Source organism: Triturus cristatus, chromosome 7 (assembly GCF_964204655.1).
Source record: "Triturus cristatus chromosome 7, aTriCri1.1, whole genome shotgun sequence".
NCBI classification, from domain to species: domain Eukaryota; kingdom Metazoa; phylum Chordata; class Amphibia; order Caudata; family Salamandridae; genus Triturus; species Triturus cristatus.
In genome coordinates this window covers 431,937,569-431,951,791 of record NC_140590.1, presented here as the reverse complement: position 1 = coordinate 431,951,791, position 14,223 = coordinate 431,937,569, and the positions used below count along the sequence as shown (strand labels likewise).

General features: G+C 44.1%; 1 protein-coding gene across 2 annotated transcripts in view; it reads right to left on the bottom strand.

Moving 5' to 3' along the window:
* LOC146809876 (myosin-3-like) overlaps positions 1 to 14,223 on the bottom strand; it is a 290,498-nt gene that overhangs the window by 75,316 nt on the left and 200,959 nt on the right. For both annotated transcript variants that reach the window (XM_085616730.1, XM_085616731.1), the window contains 2 exons: positions 13,075 to 13,201; positions 6,627 to 6,745 (listed from right to left, as the gene is read on the bottom strand). In XM_085616730.1, coding sequence (XP_085472856.1) covers positions 6,627 to 6,745; positions 13,075 to 13,201 — 246 coding nt within the window. The remainder of the gene's footprint in view (positions 1 to 6,626; positions 6,746 to 13,074; positions 13,202 to 14,223) is intronic.

Genomic DNA, 14,223 nt, shown 5'->3' with positions numbered 1-14,223 from the left:
CATTCCGAGGCACATTGTCTTTGTCCTCCGCAAATTGAGTTGGCTTTTAGTTAAAGGTCGTTCCACCTGAATGTAGCGAACATTTGTTAACAAACTCAATCTTGCTGACCAATCTCATTATCTGGGCAAGAAATTAAAGACGTTTTTTGAATCCCGGAACCTCTGCAGTTCTGATTCTCTATTTCTGGAAACACCGGCGTTGAACACGAAACACATTTTGAACCAACATTTCTCTTGATGTGTGCACACAGTTTGGATCTTACTCCAAGCTGGTACTCGCACCACCTCTTCTCTAACTGCCTTTAAAAACGTATTAAAACATTTGCTTCTCGGCCTCTATTTCATGTCTAGCACATAATAGACACAAGATTGACCTTTTTATATATCGCCAGTTAGGTACATTCCTAGTGCTTCTCTTACTACTGGTTTTCCTATGCCTTCTCCATACTGATTGACCTCCCGAAATGTCTACAATCCTCTCTCTCGTCCTGTTTACCAACCTGTTTTTAGATGGGGCTCTCTGCCTCATGGACCTTGTTTTACTGAAGGTTTCTTCTATTTATATTGATCAATTTTTCTAGTCTATTAGTCTTAGCCTCTTCACAATATCCATCCACTCCCTGGCTCCTTGCCTTTGTGATGCGTATATCTTGTGTAATAACACTCGAGGACAAATGCATCTATCCAATCAATCAACTCAGCCCCTGAAGCCTGTAGACAAGAGCCCTCCACTTAGTGTTTGGATTAATGATGTCAAAGTCCAGGGTGGTTCAGCCAATAAGGTTATAACACAGGTTTATCAGTGACAACGCATTGATATTCCTGCAGCCGGAATAACTGGCAGCGAGCGTATTGGTTATTTTGGGATAGAGGAGGACTGCAGCAGGATTCAAAGTCTGACCCTTAGGAATACCGCTTGCAGCTCCCATAATAATGTCCAATGTTTAGTCCCATTTGCATATAATGATTTCATCAAAAGGAAAAGGTGCCCTAGCTCCTCAGAGCATCTAAGGATATTTGCGCGCTAGTACTGCATTGAAGCTGCGCTGCGCTGGTATTTTTAATCTGCCGGTTTTGTATTTACGTTGTGAGTTACTTTATTCTCCCTTGTTTTTAATACTGGGCTTTCTCCCTCTCACTTGCATTTTAAAATTGGCTATTCACCGCTGCTTTAGCGGGTCCGGTCCTGGGGTCCTGATATTGTGGGGAATTGGCCGCCATCTTGGAGTGGTGGTGGGGACGTTTTTGGGTCGCCATATTGAGCGGTCCAGTGGTGTGGTAGACACGCGGTCGCTCTACTTAAGGCGGTGCTTCAAGGGGGTCAGCCTGGAAAAGGTGCCCTAGCTCCTCAGAGCATCTAAGGATATTTGCGCGCTAGTACTGCACTGAAGCTGCGCTGCGCTGGTATTTTTAATCTGCCGGTTTTGTATTTACGTTGTGAGTTACTTTATTCTCCCTTGTTTTTAATACTGGGCTTTCTCCCTCTCACTTGCATTTTAAAATTGGCTACTCACCGCTGCTTTAGCGGGTCCGGTCCTGATATTGTGGGGAATTGGCCGCCATCTTGGAGTGGTGGTGGGGAAGTTTTTGGGCCGCCATATTGAGCGGTCCAGTGGTGTGGTAGACGCGCGGTCGCTCTACTTAAACCAGCCCTCAAGCGCGCAGCGGTATCGCGCAGCGGGCGTGCCGTCCTCGCGCCGGAGTCGTGCCAGAGTCCTGCCCGTCTGCGCCCATCAGCGCTAAGGAGGCGCGAGGCGTGTGGGAATGCTCTTCGTTTGAGTCCATTTCCTCTTCATGTGATGTCTGCGGTACGTGTGTATTCAAGGGATGAGTTGTGGGACATTGGACAGGTGGTCCCATCTTGCCCTCATGAGCCTGTGAGTCCCCTACGTGGCCCGTACAAATGTACCTGTGGGAATTGGCTCCTCACTGCCCCCTCTAGAATTTCGACTCTGATGGAGTCTTTGACAGTTAAGCCTCCTCGTAGTAGACCTTTTGCCTCTCGACATATTTCCATCTGGAATCTTAATGTTAGGTCGCTTTTGAAGCACCATTCGGAACTTTATGACCTCTTAAGGGATGAGACACCGGATGTGTTCTTTATGACGGAGACTTGGCTTCAGGAAAAGGTCACTGCAGTCATGAATCTCGCACTTCCTGCAGAATATTCCATCTTTACTGACAATCGGCCATCTAGGGGAGGTGGCATTGCCATGGTTGTAAAATCTTGTTACCCATGTGAATGGAGGGTAGTTACTCTGTCAGGTTGTGAAAGTGCGTTCTTTAGAGTCGCAATCAGCCACCACTTTACTTTTTCTGGCCTTTTAATTTACCGTTCCCCTGGGTGTGACACTGCATTTAGAAAAGCTCTCCCGGATTGCGTCAGCTCTTTAGCACTGGGCTGCGCTAATTTTAGCATCCTGGGAGACCTTAATCTACATTTTGACTCTTGTCATATCTCAGCTATCAGCAGTACTTTGGCAGATCTTGAGGCCCTTCAACTTAATCAGTTGGTTACATCTCCCACTCATGGGGGGGGGGCACATTCTCGATCCTCTATTTACTAATCTGACTGAGGTCAAGGTGGATATACCTTGCCCTGTTGCCTGGTCTGACCATTTTTTAGTTAAAGCTTCTCTTCTGATCACTGAAACTCCATTTAAGCCTCTGGATAGAGTAGTGTTCAGACGACATTGGAAGAAACTTAAACTGGAGGACTTTCACCATTTGTTGGAGGTCAATCCTCTTGGCCCTTTGTCCAATGTCGACTCTGGATATGACCTTTTTTGCGATTGGATGTCGCGGGCCTTGGATGTTTTGATCCCAGCGGTCTGGACGAAATGCCGCTCCAGAGAACCTAGTCCATGGTATGACAGTACCTTAGTGCCGTTAAAAAAAGCCTGTGAACAGGCAGAAAGGGATTGGCGGAAATCTTACGAGGCGGGGAAAAAATCTTTGTATTTCTCGCTTGTAAAAAAATACCACAGAGCTGTGTGTAGAGCACCTGCTGCTTATTACGCACAGGAATTTAGATCAAGCCTCAACCCGTCCAAGTTGATTTTTAAGGTCCTAAAGGACCTCACGGCCAAAAGAGCCTCTTCGGCGTAAATTTGCTCAGTGGCCCATTGTAATGACTTGGCCTCTTTTTTTCTTGAAAAGGTCCAAGCCATTTATCGTGTCTTCCCCATTTCTGAGCCTCTAGCTGAGCCTCCTGTTTCTCCACCGGCTCTAGGTGAGACTTTGGCATCTTTTCCTAGTCTGTCAATGGAGACATTGTCTAATTTGGTCTATAAGATAAAATCCGGCTCGCCAGATGATCCTATGAGGCCAGCTCAGTTTAGGGATTCTGCTGCTATTTGCCTTCCCTCGGTATGCCATCTTATAAATCTTTCCCTCTCCTCAGGTGCTGTTCCAATTAAATGGAAACAAGCTGTGGTGACACCCATCGTGAAAAAGCCCACACTGGACCCCCTTAAACTCGAGAGCTACCGCCCAATCTCTCTCCTGCCCTGGGTCGCAAAAGTTGTTGAATCTCATGTGAATGGGGTGCTGACAGAACACCTTGTAAAGACCAGCTTTCTGGATCCCTCCCAGAATGGCTTCCGTGCTGACCACAGCACTGAGACAGCCTTACTCTCAATGACTGAACATCTTCGCTCTGCGCTCGATGCCGGTCAGACTGCGGCACTGATACTACTTGATCTGAGTGCCCCGTTTGACACGGTTTCGCATGGGATTCTTCTTCAATGACTCAGGGAGGCAGGTGTCACGGGCACTGCTCTCGAATGGTTCCGCTCTTTTCTGACTGATCGGACCTTTAAGATTGCTATTCCACCGTTTGAGTCTAAGTCCTACTCACTGGAGATGGGTGTGCCACACAGGGTTCGTCGTTGAGTACCACATTATTTAATCTTTATGTGAAACCGCTAGCGGCGGTCGTCAAGCATTGGGGCATCACGATGGTCTCCTATGCTGATGACACGCAGCTGGCGGTTGCCCTGAGCGGAGACTCCGACCTTGATGCCCCCAGATTCCGGAAGGGTATTTTGGCGGTAGCTGGCTGGATGAATGCCAACTGTCTCCAGTTAAATGCTAAAAAAAACGAGGTCATGATTGTGGGGAAACGGTCGGACCTTTGGGGTGACATGTGGTGGCCCCCTGAACTGGGTGTAACTCCTATCCCAGTTTTAGAGGTAAAACAACTTGGGGGTGTGGTTGGATTCCGCCTTAAGCTTTAGTACTCATACTAAAAAAGTGGCGGCCACTTGTTTTGGCATCCTACGAGGGCTGAAACCCATTTTGAGGTTCTTTGACGCTCCCACTAGGCAGCTGGTCATACAGGCATCCATACTATCTCGGCTTGATTACGCCAGCTCGCTCCTGTTGGGGGCCAACCAGGCAGAAATTGCCCGGATGCAACGTATTCAGAACGCCGCAGCCAGAGCCCTGGTTGGGTTACCGAGGTCCTGTTCTGCGGAAAGTACCATCCGTTCTCTACACTGGCTTCCTATGGCACAGAGGATTTCTTTTAAAACCTTGTGTCTTTCTTTTAAGATCCTCAAATTGGCTTCTCCTCAGATTCTTGCCGATTTTTTGGTGCCTTACGTGCCCTCACGCTCTCTGAGATCTTCAGGGCAAAACCTGGTGGTGGTTCCACGGTTTAGGCTTTGCAGGGCCGGTGGCCGGTCTTTCCGGGTTCAGGCCGCAAAGTTATGGAACTCTCTTCCACCCTATCTTCGTGATATGAATGAGCTTTTGCAGTTTAGAAGGGCTATCAAAACGTATTTGTTTCCTTTTTCAGTTTAGCCTGTGCGCCTCTACCCCTGCATGGCTGTGTGGTGTTGGGACCTTTCTGGAAGCGCCGGGACGCCCCTTGGCTGGAGCAGCTGTGTGCTATAGAAATGTTTTTAACATAACATAACATAACATCAGCTTTTAGCTAGAGAAACGTCTGGGGAGATTGGAAGGATTGCCAGAATTGTGGAATTCCTGCATTCCTTTTCATTTCTGCTTTCGCCCGAATCAGGAATTACAAATGACCCTTGTATTGAATTTGCTCTGGGATGTTAAGGCCTTCGCTGGGTTAGGTATTTGATAATCAATCATTTTTGGTAGAATGTTTTTTCCCTCGCTCCCATCTTTTGATTCTTGAAATGCCTCTGGTACTTGCCTAACGGTGCATTGCGTTGAGGGATCTTCAACATCCCTTTTCTGCTGTCAGAGATCACTAATGTCAAAGGATGAAGCAACGTGTTGGTGAGGAACACTGGCATGGGCTATATTTGAATCAAGTGAAGCAAAAAGCATGTAACAAGACCGAAGTGGTGAAGAATAGGCAGAGGAAACTCGTGTAACATTTGTAACTGTTTGCTTGCGTACTACTGTTACACTGACGTTTCATTGCACCATAAAGCAGTATGAGGTGCTAGTATATTCTATAAACCTCTCGATAGTAAACTCAACTGTACTCATTTAAATTAACCCATAATGGCCACAGTCTGAGCGACCTAGCCAGGATCGTAACCTGTGCCTTAAGGATTTAAACATAGATTTCTGCAGTGTCTGTATTACTCTGCTGTGCTGTCTTATTAGTAAAATGAAGCTGCCATGCACGCAACAAGAGTAAAATTATTTACACATAAAAAGAACCAATATTTTTCTCCTTCACGTTTTCTGGATAATAAATTATTTTGTTCTGAAATATTTCCATTTGTTTTATATTGGAAAAATGCCTACGTGAAAATAAACTAATGAGGCATTTGTGAATTCAGCATAGCATGACTTGGGATCAATATGAAAGTTAAGTCAATCAGGTGATCAGGAGGGTGGAAGTATAAAGTCTAAAGAGAACAGGTGCTATATTTGTTTCGAGTGCTTTATAAGGTGTGCTGGGTGAAATTTAAATTGTTCGGGTGAAATTCCCAAAATGTCAGAATTTCGCATTATCTGAAATTATGCAATTTTACACAATTTTTACACACTTTCACCTCTTTTCCACATTTAACAGCCTTCTATCGAGTTCTATCGGATTTCAACATGTAAAGTGTGCCCTTAAATGAAACAATCACACGACCCGGCGACCCAGATTTCTCAATCAAACTGTTAGTTTGCAAATTTTGAAGTTCAATTTCGTGCAATTTTGCTAAATTTCTTTGAAGTGTCTTGAAACTTCACAAAAATAAATTGTCCCATATCTCACTCCATCATTTAAGTTACATCCTTTGTCTTGTGATGTGAAATTCAAATTACCACAATCCAGCCTATTAATTCACCAGAAAAGAAGACTATGTACCTATGGAGGCTACAAAAACAACAGACTGAAAGAAGACATGCTCTTTTATTGTATTCGAATCCCTGTATGAATTAATGCATATCGTGTAGTGAAACACAACACATATGTCTAAAAAGGGTACATTTACATAAACTATTTCCACTTATTTCGAAGACCTTTGAATTCCATTGTCATCTTTCCATTGACTTTATGTATTTAAATTGGAATTGTACTTCTCGTGATACAGAACAAATGCAGTGCATTGCAAAATATTGAATACGGATAAAATATCCCTCACAAATAAAATACACATTGGAGGTGACGTTGCTCTTTAACATGATGACGTTGGTATTACCTTTGTTTCTTCATCAAGCTGCTTCTTTAGATCCTCAGTCTGTTGGGTGTAGGCTAACTTTCCTCTGCTCAGCAGAGATATTAAAGATTCTTTCTCTTCCAGCAGATGAGATATTTCCCCTATAAAACACATTATAAACAAATTGTTATCGATTAAAAGCATGGACTAAACAGAGTATTTCTCATTGAAGCGGAAGCATAGCCTAAAAATACAGTACTCGTCTTTAGGGATCATTGTTAGAAAATGTGAAAGTTTCCATAATGTGAAAGAAAAAGCAAATGTATATCACAAATCGCATTTGCAGATTAAACATGAATTTAGATGGAGTATTCGGATGTTTGGAGTTGGATTCCTTCTTTGTCGCTACCCTACTTGTTTTAGCCTTCATTTAAATGTGTTTCATTTAATTCAAGCCCATGTTCCTAAACTCTGGCGTGGAAAGCAACTGCAATATTTGTGAATATTGTTTTTGAGTTACACAAAAATGAATAGATTCATAGTGTCTTTCCCTTTCTCTACCAGCGCAGACATGGAAAACTTTGCATCTTCCACATTTGGAAATTAAAAAGGTTTGCTTCAGAAGGATAATCTATGCTTCAGATGAGCAATTTGTGAGCTCAGGATCAGTGGCGGCTCCTCTGTTATGGCGGAGGAGCGTCGCCCTACTGCTCAGAGCCACCAGATAAAAAAATTAACTGATAATAAAGAATTTGTTATCATTTTATTTTGTCCCTGACAGAGCCGAGTCCACAGAGTGGCCCAAGTCTATGGCTGGGTGGGCCATCCTCGGGACAGCAGCAGGGAGTAGTTTGGCACTGTAAGTGCGCATGTTGGTGTGGCCGGCCTTCTTAGGATGGCTAACCTGACATGCACACTTACATTTCGCTAAACCTGCTGTGTTGCACAGCCAAGCTGGAGAAGAAGCACATGCTCCATGCCCCTGAGTTAGCATCAAACCACCCCCCTCAAGTCGATTCCGGTGCTTCTCTCATGCTGGGTAAAAGCATGAGAGCAGCATCTGGATTGGGTAGGGAGTCTCGGAGCCTGTACAGTGTAGCCCAACAACTGCACTCATGGAAGGAGCTGTACCCTGGCATATAATTTATATTATTTATTTCTCCTGCGCTGTCCCACCACTTTGTATTGGAAGCATCTGCCACAGCACGGGTTGGACCTGGTGGCATGACATCAATTGGACAACTGTATATGGCAGATTTATTCAGCTCCCTTATTCCAACATTTTCGCTATATCCTTCAAACCTTCCTGTATTTTTGCTTTTCGATATGGTTCCAGAAACCACTTCTTCAAGGAGTGCCCTAAACATCAAGGCTCATCTGTGACATACTTGATTCCCTTGGAGAATGTGGAAAAGTGATAATTCGCATCCAACATGTGCTCTCTGTGGCACCTTCTCTCAACCCTTTACTTCTAGTTCCTGACTGGTGGAAGTGTAATTCATACTTGTGAAGTGCAAGAAAGCAGCAAACACAGTGAATCATGCAGGCACTCCAGATAAAATAAGTCCAGAGTCCATCTCTTTTGTACTGCAGACTCCTTTTTGTTATCACATTGACCTCAAACAGTGGTATAATTCTAAAGAGCAGTGTCACCACAACAGCTCAAACCCTGAATGTGTATGTTCGCAAAATGGATGATTGCTGCTGACCACGGGGAAACAACAAGGTCAGGCTATCCCATATTTCTACATCTGTGCTCAGATCAGCACTTCTTTATATTAATGACAATCACTAGTGAACCCATTCCCATTGCACCAATGATGCTTCACTTTCTTTGATAGAGCACAGGTCCTTCACTAGCCTCTTGGCTGGATGGTAGAAATGTTTCTGAGACACGCATGTTGGTTTCCAAGTTGCCTGACTGTGCAGTGGCCCTGAACCTGTTTTTCTTGAGCAATAGCTGGACTCTAAGATTTTGAGCTGCAGATTCTTAGCTGCCGTTTAGACTCTGGCAGGCAAGAGTTGGCCACATCCCCTCTGTTGAAGGGCCGCCCAATGTATTTAGAGATCCTCGAATGTCTGGCAGGGATACCTGTGACAAAACAAGATCTGATGTTTCTGCACTTGTATTACTGCTAATGACAAGTGGGCCACCATGTTATGTTTTCTTTTTTGGGAAACAAACTGCCAATGGGGGAGGGGCGGGGGAGGGGGGGTTTATGAAAAAGAAAAACACGGTAGCACTAAAACACCAGGAGGTTTCTCCAAGTGCATAGGGGCCACTGCAAGTTTTTTTTGCCAAGGTCCACCATGCCTTACATGACGGACCCCTGCAGGAAAAAGGAGTCATTGTTCCATCACCCCTCGCCCTGAAGAGGGAGGGTAACAGTCACGCGGACTGAGAAGCCCAGTGGCAAATGGGTCACCAGTTCAATGGTGTCCACATACAGAGCAAGCTGAGGCTCTGCCATGGAAACGCTTCAGTTTCCCCGCGAAATGGGTAGAGGAACAGCAGGATTGGTGGAGCCGGCATCCACCATTCTTTAGCAGATGTTCCACTTGTATCAACTTCTCAAAATGCTGGGCGTTTTCTTATGCAGATTTTAGCTCTTATTTCCAGCCAAATATTCCAATGCACTGGGTACTCCTGACTAGTTTCATATGCAGGTTTGCCTCCACCGTGGTCCAGCGCTTTTGTTACACTACATTCAATATTGCTGTTCTAAACACATTGGAGACCCTTACCATAAACTACGAGACAGCTCTAAGCAATTCACCGTTGGAATTTCTTGGCTATGATTAAAGGTTCAAGACATAAACCTTTATAAAATTTTGGGCCACCAAACCCAGGTCCTGATTAAATGTTAATCAGTGAATCAGGGGTAGTAAAACTGCATCACATTTTACAGTTATTGGCTAGTCAAATCAGCAGTTGACCTGGAACCATCAATCAATTTTGAGTATTGTCCTCATCCCTTCGAAATTATTTTACTATTTGCAATTTTACCTATGCGTAAAATCGAAGGAGAACTGTACATGAGCAAAAACACCCCATCAAAAGGAAATGACATATTAAAAAGAGGAAAATTCAATTTCCTGTGCAGAAGATTGGGTTTTATTTGAGGATTACTAATAGCTCTTTGTTTCTGATACTCATCTTCCAACTTTAAACATCTGGCTTCCATTTTGTGGAATTTGAACCTATTATAACTCACAATTTAAAAAATCCATTCTTCTATTTTTTCTGATTCCATTATTCATCATGGCTCCTGAGGCAATCACAAAGTACCAATTCAGTGAGGCGGGACTACAAGTGATTGAGGAGGAGATGGCGAAAGAGGAGGCAGGCCTAATGTGGCATTTGGTGTCCAAGACAGGTGCCAAAACTAGATTGATATTTTTGCAACAAATCGATATTTGCATACATTTTACATATTTGTTTTTAATAGATGTTTTTAACAATATATTAGAATAGTGTGTTACAGAGTGTAAGGGCATGGTTATGATTTTGAGCAGGTTAATTCGAGGAAACTTATTTCTGAAGTACATATGCAATTTAATGATGCTTGAGGTGTTCCTCCAGTCTGCTCAGCATAGATAAAACAAGCGACCTATAGCAACTACTTGAAGAGCAAGTTCTCAGGCAGCACCACAGCCTGCCCAATACCAAATGTCGCCTGCATTCTTGAGGAAGCATATAGTGCTGTCCTGTACAGTCTAACCACTACCCTGAAATCATGCCCCACCCCCTCAACCCAGCCTCCACACACCCTCATCGAGCACGATATATAAATATTAAAAATATTGCAAAGTAGCATAAATATTGAGTCTTCTTTCAATAAACTACACGCAATAAATAACTTTATTGCTGGTTCAAGGCACTTATTTTGATGAACACAGAACAATCATATAACAAGGTTGTATTAAATATGCTACATTAAGCGTATTCATGATTTCAGAGCTGCTACTGTCCCTAGTCCAAAATCATGGTCAATGATAATCATTTTGTAGAAGTATGTGTATTGCTTACCAGAGGCGCAACTAGACCCAAATTTCTGGGGGGGCTAAGAAAAAATTTCGGGGGGGGGCTGAATCTTTAAGCAATAGGCAGAGTGGAGCTGATTTCGGGGGGGGCTAAATCTTTAAGCAATAGGCAGAGTGGAGCTGCAGGGGCTCTTAGAAGGGGTGAAACAACAGCAAGGCCTCATTAACATGCAAATGGTCTTTTAAAGACCTGTGAAGTGCTCGGGTGCGGCTGTGTGTGTGCCCGGGAAGCTGTCTCATCCCAGGCTGCCACACACGACGGGGAGGGGGTGAAGCCCTTTGAGTCCAATGGGTGTTGCACGCCTGTTGCTTACTAAAGATTGTCTTATAGAAAAAGTAAACAATGTTTTAGCTATGTCTTTACAAAACACGCATCTAAGGACAGGGCTAGACTGGGAACCCAAAGCAACCCTGGCAATTTTGTTGGACCAGCCCCTCAGGGAGGTGAGGGTGTGCAAGTGTAAAGCACTGCTGCTTTTGTTACTGAGGGCTGATATTGTAAAACCTGCCCCCAGTTACATAACCGGCCCCCACAGCGGCAAAACAGGTCTCTACCCTTCCAGCCTTCTGGGGGAAATGCCTGATGCCTGCTACAGCTGGCCCTGTCTAAGGAATGCACAGGATGGTGCTCTAGAAGTTATAATCTATCACCACCCCCTGCAAAGCGACCTAAAACTAAATCTGCAAAAACAACAAGTGAAAGCATTGCTACCATTGAATAAACCCTGTCAATTCAACAGGCCACAGCACAATTCGCACCCTCAGTCACTGTGCCTATAATAACTAAAAGGAGAATCACACCAAGCCAGCTTGCCTCAGTAATATGACCTGTGAAACAATACTGTCACAGAGCAGTACAACATTTACAATGTTCAGAACCCAACCAATGTTGTTAGCTCCTTTGCCTCAAAGTGTTGTGAATGGTCCCGTGGCTGAGGGAGAAGAGGAAGCAAAGATGAGCCCATCAGAGAAACACATGATCCTGTTTACATAGAGTGGAACCCATTGGGTGAGCAATAGCAGCAACCTGTTTGTTTCTGCAGACATCCAGCCATCTGTGACCACGACCTCAGTTGAAGGCACCTAGGCCTTAATATCACAGAGAATTTACATCATGGAGGAAGCACATTCTGCTTTACAGCAGTATTCACAAAAATCCACAATCCCTAATATTGCAATATGCAACAGGAATGAGGCTCTGTGTGACAAATCGTCAGAATGTAACAACAACAAAATAAGCAGCAACATGCCATAGGATATAGTTGTGACATGACAACTATAGGTCTGCTCAACGATGAAGAATTTGAGACCTTATTGAATAAAGGGCCAATCGACGCGCCATCTATCACATGACACATGCAGTTAGAAAATTCAAAAGCAAGGTGGTAGAAGGAAGTCACCTGCTTTGTTTATTAGATACACATGCAAGTGCCATTCAATAGGGAGCACTGAGACAATTGCCAGGTAGGTGAAAAAACGCCTTTACCACGCAACCGTTGCAACGCATGCCATTACATCGCATGCCGTTGCAACGAAAAAGGTGTGCAGCAGTGGGTAGAAGGTGTTGGATTTAACTCCAACACCCTCCCTACTGTTGCACACACTGGAGTTGGAATAGAAAATTAATCTATTCCAACTTCCAGTGCTCCTCGACAAAAAGTCGGGGTAAAGGTTGGCGTTGCAACGGCATGCGATGTGATGTCATACGTTGTAACGTCACATACTCCCAGGTAGGCAAATCTATCCAAACACTGTGTAAATGTATACAATCTGAGAATGGGCCTAAATGTGTGACACTCTGCCAGCCTTCTTCTCCTTGACCTCTTGCCAACTTTGATTTTGTGTCTCATTCCATTTTAAGCCAACCGGCTGGCGGTGGTTGGTCTGCAGGGTGCAACTCTGTCCCGCCTTTTTTCATATCTGTCTGGGCAAGCTAGTATCTCTCTTTCACATTTCTTTTCCATTTGTGGAGCAGAAGAATACGGCCAACATTGCAAAGATGGACTTCTTTCCTACATCCACCCGTCTCATTGTACCCAGTCCATACCTGCACAGAAAGAGGAAGGCGCAAGTAAATGCTAGTGCAGGGGTTATTCCTCCAGACTGGCCTCTAGCCGTTGGAAGATCCAATGGGTGAAGGGGCTCCTGAGGGATATTCTGTTCCTCCAAATGCACAGAAACTGGATTTACATTTAGAGTTGATGTAAGTGATTGATAATAGTATTTTACTTCCAAATGAACTACAGTCTGCATTCCTCATAATGATATGGGAACTGTTAGATCTAATGCACCTGTGATCATTTTAGAAATATTCAGAAGCTATCTGCAATATTCGTAATTTCCATATTGCTTTGATAGGATCAACAGAGGCAATTGGCTCATATATAAAATTCAGTAAACATTAGTTGATGATATGAAGCGACGTTTAACTATGTTTCATGCTCACCAGTCTTAGTCTGAAGCTGAGCCTTTTGCGTGGTTAAGTCAGAGACAAGTCGTTGATTTTCATCATTTCGGATCTTCGCCTCAGCAAGCTGGTCCTCTAGTGTCCGTACCATCTTTTCTAGATATATCTTCAAATAGAAAGTAATAACAAAATAAAGGGACATCACTTTAGTATGTGTGCATTACACCTTACCACAGAGTATTTTCCCTCAAAGAATCCACAGTTGGGCAAATATTATTTCTACTCTATTAACAATAGGGTTAACAGGGATTCAAAAAGAAGACATTTGTTGAGTGTGGTCTGCATGTGTGATCATTGAACCCTAGACTCTAGGTGCGCAGCGCCATTACTCCGCCAATCTCCTAACTCATACACAATTTCTGAATTCTGTTTATTTGTTGCCTAACACTTTGGCATGCTATATATGTAGTTCTCATATATTTGTATATGAGTGCTGATTGTTGGGCCGAATGGGTTTAAAGTATGCAACTAGTCACCAATTGGGCACGTTTTGGCATGCTATATATGTAGTTCTCATATATTTGTATATGAGTGCTGATTGTTGGGCCAAATGGGTTTAAAGTATGCAACTAGTCACCAATTGGGCACGTGACAAGAGAGGACCAGAAGTCCATTTGTGGGCCATGGTATTGGAGCAATACTCATGTACCACAGGAATGCAAGTGGGATACCTACTATTGGGTTTTTCACTTGTGGGTCACCCCAACACCAGTGTGGGGCTCTTTCACCAACTGTAGTACACAACCAACCCATATACAGAGACTAGCAAATGGTGGTCCTCTTTTTGGTGCCAATCTACCACTTCAGCAGGCTCTGTAATATGGGTTGGAGGTGCGAATGGACGTGTCAAGCTCTCCCAAACACTCAGAAGATTTTCACTTAAATGCTGAATCACATGGGAAACAGACCCACACACGAGAAAACCATGCATGTAATATCCAACATGAATGCAGTTGCAGCCCCTGCAGGTAAAAGCGTTGTGGTGGTGGGGCCGGGTTGGAAGGGATTCGACATACAACCATGATGGGAAATTAAAGAAATAATTAATGTTCCCTCGTCGTTGTCTGTCAAATCCCCCCCCCCCCTCGGCCTCACCGCTCTTACTTGCACGGGCGGCGGCGGCATGTA